The sequence below is a fragment of the Acromyrmex echinatior genome, chromosome 7 (genome assembly GCF_024713525.1).
Source record: "Acromyrmex echinatior isolate Ae372 chromosome 7, ASM2471352v2, whole genome shotgun sequence".
NCBI lineage: Eukaryota > Metazoa > Arthropoda > Insecta > Hymenoptera > Formicidae > Acromyrmex > Acromyrmex echinatior.
The window spans coordinates 1839693-1848384 of record NC_141858.1 but is presented as its reverse complement, the minus strand read 5'-3'; the positions used below and the strand labels follow the sequence as shown (position 1 = coordinate 1848384).

Below are 8692 nucleotides of genomic sequence, written 5' to 3'. Positions count from 1 at the left end.
GGAATTGTCTTCTTCATATAGCAACATCTTACAATAGTAACTTCTAGCACTATCGCGTTTGACGCGTTTACAGTTGAATTTATCCAACTTCAAATGGTATCATCACATTTGGCAACGTTTAGTCTTGTTTGATGCTGAAATTGAACTGTATTGGCCCAATAATGTTTCCATTTCTATTTAAATATCAAACATAACTAAACACTGCCGAACATGATGACACTATTTGAAATTGGATAAATTAAGATAGTTGCACAGGGGTGGCCTGTGAGAAGGGGAAGAGGGGCAATCGCCTGAAGCGCCAGCGCATTCGGGGGGGGGGAGGGAGGATTACTGTTCAAAAATTGCTACAGATCGCAATTTTTGAACAGTAATTTTTATTTTTCTACAGTAATTTTTATTTCCCCACTGTGCATCGGTATTTGAGAATGAGTTGATAAGTGAAATGGATATTAGTGAAGTAGTGCAGCAACTTTCTAAGGTTTTATAATTAATATTTGTCTTACCCCTCATTTTCTTTGGTTTAGGAGATTTATCTAATATATTATATTTATCTAATTCTAGTTTCTAATCTTTATCTAATCTAGTTATCTAATCTTTTAGTTTTTGAGCGAAAAGAAGAGCTAAACTGAGTAAGAAACGTAGTTAAAAAGAACTGATTATTAACTTGGAGTTTGGTCGAATCAGTATTCAGTCAGAAATAGTTCCTCGAAAAGACGTCGTTTCGACATCGTTATAATGGAAAAGTTGTCGATTTGAAACTTGCATCGAAATTTCAACATTTTCGAGTGATAAAAAATTACGTATGTAAAAAGTGCAATAAAAGTTTGATACATTTTCAATATTTTTAGTAAATATGTGATACGTAATCTTATATTTTCAATATTTTCATTCAAAGGTCAAATCGACATTTTTTTCGATTTCATTTCGACAATTGCAATATCGCTCTAATCATAAAAGCTTTCTCAAAATTTTTCAGAATTTATAAATAATTTTATAATAATCTTTTAGAAAATTGTGGAATTTTTTTTATACAAATCGAAACATTTTTTACAATTATCAATAAAGTCTACATCTTTTCTTCTAGTAATTTTTTGTATCTTATTTTATTGTTCTACTCCTGCTGAATAACATTACTTTTATTTGTACTTTGTAGTTTATTTAATATAATCTTATTACGTCTTTTTTGTATTGAGGTGTTGGAAACGCGCCCTCAGTACCGTTGACATAGAGGGCGAGACGCGTGTTACCGGCCGAGGAGTGACTTTAAGGAAGATGCCGGAAGTAGCCGCGTGTGAACGGAAGAAGACGAGATCGGATCGCGGGGAGAGAGAGTGTCCGCCATTATATTTTTTTCCCGCTTTTTATAGCCGTTCGACTCTTTTACTGCCATTGTTACTACGTTTAATCCGAGCCGTGTGCTCTCAATGTTCTGTAATAAAGTAGCGTGTTCGTGTAAAATAAGAAGAAGTGTCTAATATTATTGAGAACCTTACGATCCCGAAACCGCGGCTGCAACATTCTGGCGACCGTGACAGGACTGAGTAATTTCGTTGTAGCCGTTTCATAGCAAGCAGAGATCGTAAGAAAGTAATCCATAGACATGGAACAAGTAAAGTTAACGCTAAAAATAACACGATCCGCCTTTACGAGAGTGTACACTTCCTTCCGGACTGAGCAGTCGAAGGAATCGCCGGACATAACCTCATTGCAAGTCAGCTTCGCATTGCTACGAGAAAAAACAAGTGAGCTTAGTGAGCTAAATCAGAAGCTGCAGACCTTGATGATCGAAGCTGGAGAGTCTGAAGAAACTATTGGAAGAGAGGCACAACACGCAGATGAGTATGCCACGAAATACCATCAAGCAAAGGTCGGGCTAACCTGTCTTTTAGAGCGGAAGAATGAACTCGAAACGCCGACACCGGCTCCGTTACAACGGACTACCACGACAACACAGGAAAGTATACGCGCATTGAAATTGCCGAAAATTGAATTGAGAAAGTTTGGCGGTGATATCAAAGATTGGCTTCCGTTTTGGAGTACTTTTAAGAAAATTCATGAAGACGCGTCGCTGTCGAGGGAAGATAAATTCCAATATTTGGTACAGTCTATGGTAAAAGACTCGCGCGCGTTTGAAGTAGTGAATAGTTTTCCACTAACGGCCGGTAATTATGAGAAAGCCATACACAGCCTTGAGTCTCGATTCGGCAAAAAAGACTTATTGATTGAATATTATGTATGCGAACTTTTAAAGTTAGTCTTAAGTAAGAATAAAAACATGTCGCTCGCAATCACTTATGATAAATTAGAGACACATATACGAGCACTTGAAACTTTAGGCGTGACAACCGAAATGTGCGCAGCAATGTTGCTTCCTTTAGTAGAATCCTCACTGCCTGAAGAGATTTTACGTACATGGCAACGAACAAGGATTCAATTAATTCCTCATTCTGACGCGTCTGTTACTGTTGTAATTACTACTGCAAAAGATCGTCTTATTAGTCTAATGACTTTTCTAGGAAGAGAAGTCGAGAACGAGGAACATATTCAAATGGCAAAAACATGCTTCGAGAGCAACGATTTCCAGATGACAAAGGACAAAAATAAAAGGAAATCAAAGAGTGAACGAGATCCAGAGATAGCGACAGCATCTAGCTTACTATCGGCGAAAGAAGCAAAGCCACAGCAATGTATATTTTGTGGAGCTAATCATGACAGCTTGAGTTGTGAAACGGCCAGAAGTATGGATTTAGAGAAGAGAATCCAAGCTGTAAAAGACAAGCAGGGCTGTTTCAATTGTCTAAAAATAGGGCACAGCTATAAAAGATGCCGTAACAAAATAAAATGCCCTTGGTGCAGCAAAGGACATTGCCTGCTGATGTGTAGAAACCTGTCGAGCAAGAATGAGACCAAGCAAGCGGATGAGAAGAAACCGAAAGAACCAGCTTTTCACGAGGGAAACAGTTGTCTCGCTAATGTCTCTTCGAATACAAAAATGTTTCTGCCTACACTAAAAGTCAAGATGCGAGGTCCAAAAGGCTTGGTGAATGTTCGTGCCATCATAGATACTGGCTCGCATAGATCTTATGTTTTGGAAAAAGTAGCCCGAGAGCTTGGATACGAGACTGAGAGCGAACAGACGATGGTACACTTGTTGTTTGGAGGAACTAAAACCAAATCTCAGAGACACAAAACTTGTCGGATCTACATCGGCAACTTAGATGGAACATATAAATGCGACTTCGTAGCTTTGCAACAAAACATTATCTGCCAGGACGCCCCTTGTAATATCGATGATACTTGGATGGATGTACTTGAGAAAAAAAACATACGCTTGAGCGACACCGGTGAACGTCAAGAATCCATTTCACTATTGATTGGAGCTGATGTTGCTGGCAAAATATTCACAGGGAAAGTCCTACAGATAAATCAAGGAATAACAGCTTTAGAAACTAAGCTTGGATGGACAATCTTGGGTAGGAATATAGACGATGACAGTGGCACTGATACTACGTTGACGATTATGTCGATGTTCACTCAAGAAGCCAACATATCAGATTTATGGAGACTCGATGTCTTGGGCATCACGGATCCTATTGAGAGTGTTACTAAAGAGGCACGTCAAGCTGAAATAAAGACCTCATTTCAAGAGACAACGAAAATCGACAACGAAGGTCGATACGAAGTTCTTCTGCCATGGAAAGAGAATCATCCATCTCTACGAGATAATCGAGACGTAGCCGAGAAGAGACTAAAAGGCGTTACAAAGAGGTTGCAACAAGAAGATTTATTCGACGACTACCAGGCCGTCTTTGATAATTGGCTCGAAGAAGCGATTATTGAAAGGGTACCTGTACTTGAAGTCGACCAAGAGAGCTACTATCTTCCACACAGACCTGTAGTCAAGAAAGAAGGAACTACGAAGATACGCCCTGTTTTCGATGCGTCAGCAAAAGTCAAGGAATCGCCTTCGCTTAACCAATGCTTGGAGACTGGACCCAATCTCATAGAGTTTATTCCAGCATTGCTACATCGATTTCGAGAGAGGAAGATAGGAGTAACAGCTGATATCGCGAAAGCCTTCTTACAAATCAGCGTCTCTCCGTCGGATAGAGATGTTTTGAGATTCCTATGGTGGAACGTTGACGGAGAAATAGAGATTTATCGACATCGTCGAGTTGTTTTCGGATTAACAAGCAGCCCATTCCTTTTAGGGGCGGCGATTGAATTGCATATTAATAGAGCCTTAAACCCTACCATTTTGCCATATAAGAAAGCAGTTTATGAGAAACTGGCAAAATCCTTTTATGTCGATGACTGTGTTACTAGTGTCAATTCTTATTCTGATTTTGAAGTTTTCAGGAGAGAAGCCTGTTCCCTTTTGACTCAAGCCAGATTTGATTTAAGAGATTGGAAATACACTGGCAAGGACCCTGAGAGTCAATCAACGGTGCTTGGACTTATATGGGACACCAAGAGAGATATTTTAATGTTACCGGAATTTCCTGCACTGACGATCACGGAGAAAATAACGAAGAGAGTCATTTTGTCACAAGTACAGAAAGTTTATGACCCTCTCGGATTCGTCTGTCCCGTATTGTTAAAACCAAAATTACTATTGCAAGATCTGTGGAATAAAAACGTGGATTGGGACACGGAAATAAACGACGACATTAAACATGAATTTCTTAAATGGGTTCAACAGCTGGGTCTTCTACGCATATTGAAGTTTCCACGATGGATTTTTGGAGAGGAGAGGGGTTCCGACTCACTGTCCTTTCATGTTTTTGTCGACGCCAGTAAAGACGCATACGCGGCGGCAATCTTCGTACGAGTTGAGTCAAGCACAGGAGTCGAGATACATCTCGTAGAAGCGAAATCTAGAGTAGCACCCAAAGAGAAGAAGACCATACCTCGCCTTGAATTACTAGCAGCCTCCATTAGAGCTAGGATGATGCGATCTTTCATAAAGGCTATGGATTATCAAGATATCAAGACTTATTTCTGGAGCGACTCGATGACCATTCTAACATGGATTCGACAAACAAGACAATGGGCAGTCTTTGTATGGAATCGTGTTCTGGAAATAAGGAGCCTTACGGATATTAAATCTTGGAGATATGTCCCCGGAGTGATGAACCCAGCAGATTTACCCTCACGAGGTTGTGATGCTAAGAAATTCCTTGAACTGAAATGGTGGGAGGGACCGGAATGGTTGAAACTACCTCCCAAAGAGTGGCCCAAGGAGGAGGGAGAAATTGACGAGAACATAGTTAACTTAGAGTTACGCAAGACTCCCGGACGATGCAAAGAGAGAATATTCCCTGAGACTACTATTGAAGAAATCGCTATGCTAACCTCCGTAGAACAAGAGAGTGAAGAGACAGTCCCCTGGTATTTGCAGAGATTTTCGATGTATTCCAAAATTCTGTGTACTATCGCGTGGATATTAAGATTTGTGAATAATTGTCGAAGAATTCAAGTAAACAAAACTCAAGAGTTAACTGCCAAAGAAATAACTAAAGCAGAATTGTGTCTCTGTAGACTGGCACAGAAAGAATCATTCCTGGGAAGTAACGATTCACGATTACGAAGCTTAAATGTTTTCGAGGAGAATGGACTAATACGCACAAAGACAATGATCTCCAATCGTCAAGACACTTTTTCTTTCAGATGTCCTGTGGTGTTGGACTCAGCTCATTTATTGACGTTAAAGATCATCTTTCATATTCATCTGAAACTTAATCATGCTGGTATTGACATTGTGATGAATAGTTTACGCGAAAAGTTTTGGGTCCTACAATGTCGTCGTACGGTACGCTCAGTTATAAAAAAATGCGTCGTTTGTCGTCGGTATGCATCGAAGACAATGAAAGCACCACCTGGATTGTTACCTGAAGACAGAGTAAGAGATGCCGCAGCGTTTGAAGTGATAGGTATCGATTACGCTGGACCACTCTTTTTGAGCGGTGGACAAAAGGCATACATCTGTTTGTTTACTTGTGCAGTCTACCGTGCAGTCCACTTGGAGTTGGTTACATCTCTATCAACAGAAGAATTTCTGGAGGCCTTCAGAAGATTTATTGCACGTCGAGGAAGACCTACTATAGTATATAGCGACAATGGGAAAAATTTTGTAGGGGCCAGGAATCTACTACAGAAGATTAATTGGCGGAAAGTTTCCCAATATTGTGCACTCAATGAGATAACATGGCATTTTAATCCACCTTCAGCCGCCTGGTGGGGAGGATGGTGGGAGCGACTTATCCGCCTCCTTAAGGATCTATTGAAGAGGACATTAAAGAGAACTTCGTTGAGCTACGAAGAAATGAACACAATTTTATGCGATTGCGAGGCTACTATGAATTCAAGACCCCTTACCTACTTGACAGAGGAAAATACTGAAATCACAGCGCTGACTCCAGCGATGTTCATCAGTGACATTCGAGAAAATGGCGTTCCTGACTTGGATCAAATTTACAAGTCCCACTTTGCAAAGAGGATACGCTATCGTCAAAGATTAAAAGAAGAGTTCAGAAAACGTTTCCGTATACAGTACTTGGGCCAGTTATCTAGACGAACTAAACCCAGCAATAGTTCCGCGTCCGTGGCTGTCGGGGACGTCGTGCTTATTGAAAACAATTTACAAAAGCGATTAGACTGGCCGCTCGCCGTCATTAGAGAAGTCTATCCCGGAAAAGATGGTTACGTGCGGGTGGTAAAACTGAAAACGAGCAAAGGTGAACTGGTTCGACCCATTCAAAAACTAATTCCCTTGGAAGTTGAACACTCCAGTCCTGAAGCTGATAACTTTATCGAGTCTACCACTACGACGTCAGAGACTACTAAGGGAAAAGCAGCTAATACCCTCGAAGAGTCTGTAGCTGTCCCTAAAGAGGAACCGAAATCGTTGGAAGAAACGAGCTTAAAGACCCGAAGGGGTCGTATCATCAAGAAACCGGATCGGTTCAAATATTAGAAAATGTTTGTCATTTTATTTTCGTTTTCATTTTTTTTTAGATAGTTTGAGTTGCTCCTACCAAGAAGTCACAACTCAAGGTGGGAGAGATGTTGGAAACGCGCCCTCAGTACCGTTGACATAGAGGGCGAGACGCGTGTTACCGGCCGAGGAGTGACTTTAAGGAAGATGCCGGAAGTAGCCGCGTGTGAACGGAAGAAGACGAGATCGGATCGCGGGGAGAGAGAGTGTCCGCCATTATATTTTTTTCCCGCTTTTTATAGCCGTTTGACTCTTTTACTGCCATTGTTACTACGTTTAATCCGAGCCGTGTGCTCTCAATGTTCTGTAATAAAGTAGCGTGTTCGTGTAAAATAAGAAGAAGTGTCTAATATTATTGAGAACCTTACGATCCCGAAACCGCGGCTGCAACAGAGGAATTTCAGGAAATAATGTCTCTTAAAAAAATTAACACAATGTCATGGTTTATTTCAAGCTAATTAAATTAACTTAAAATTAATACAACGTTGAAACATCTGTTCAATTATATTAATTTTAAGTTAATTTAATTATAGCTCGAAATAAGCCATGACATTGTGTTAATTTTTTTAAGAAAATATACTAGCATTTTTACTTCATTTTTAATAATGTCTCTTACTATAAATGCTGACAATTTATTAGCTGTCTCTTACCATAAATGAGCACGAAATCAAGGAAAAATATCATCGATTTTAATTGTAGCTAGACTAATTCTAGCTCGAAACGATTTTGATTTTTAAATTAATGAAATTTAAATGGTCTATCATACAAGTTTTCAATATCGTTTGGAAGTATAAAAATACTACTAGTGTCACTGCTACTGCAGTAGTATTAGTATTACTGATATGCAATATGTGTCAATGCTATGCCAGTAGTGTTACTACTATAGTAACGACATATGACGTAACATAGAACTACTTCCAGTAATTATATTTGATATAAAAAATTTATTAGAGTAAAAAATATATATATAAATATATATATATATATATATATATAATATTAAGTGTAGTAAAAAGAAATCCATTATTTTTCCAATAGATGGCTTTAGTAATCTGTATCACGCGTAGATGAGATACAGATTATTAAAGCCATCTATTGGAAAAATAATGGATTTCTTTTTACTACACCTAATATATCATTAAAGCAATTAGTATTATTTCTAATAAAAATAATATTTTACAGTATTATTAAAAACAAGTTATTATCATAGTTGTCATCATTTGTACATTACTATTATATTTAACATCAATTATATTTTTTTTATGTGTTCCGCCTCTTTCACAACATCTTTGAACAGATATATTACAACTATACATCCATTAGTATCATAGGTGTTTTGATGATTCTTCGAAAGAATAGTTCTTATACGGTCACAGAAATGAAGGATGGTAAGTGGAGATTCAGATTTGGATGGGTGACCGCGCATGGGTGCATCATAATTAAATTAGTTCTCGAATTCATAAAATAAATTTTTTTTTATTATAATTTTGTCGTGTATCCTCTGAAATATGATGCTAATCAATAATACTTATTTTCACAATAAAAACAATAAAAATAAATTTCAATGAAACTTTAATGAAATTTTCTCCACCATTATTATACTATTAGTGACACTAGTAGTATATTTTTATGCTAATTAGACCAATTCATTTTTATTTCCAACTCAAAAATTAATCAAAATTGGAACTACAAATC

General features: G+C 38.3%; 1 protein-coding gene across 1 annotated transcript; it reads left to right on the top strand.

Moving 5' to 3' along the window:
* The first annotated feature begins 1600 nt into the window (after positions 1-1600).
* LOC147908949 (uncharacterized) lies at positions 1601-6976 on the top strand. The gene has a single exon (XM_087407817.1). It carries the CDS (start codon positions 1601-1603, stop codon positions 6974-6976), a length of 5376 nt encoding a protein of 1791 aa, XP_087263943.1.
* The last annotated feature ends 1716 nt before the right edge of the window (positions 6977-8692 follow it).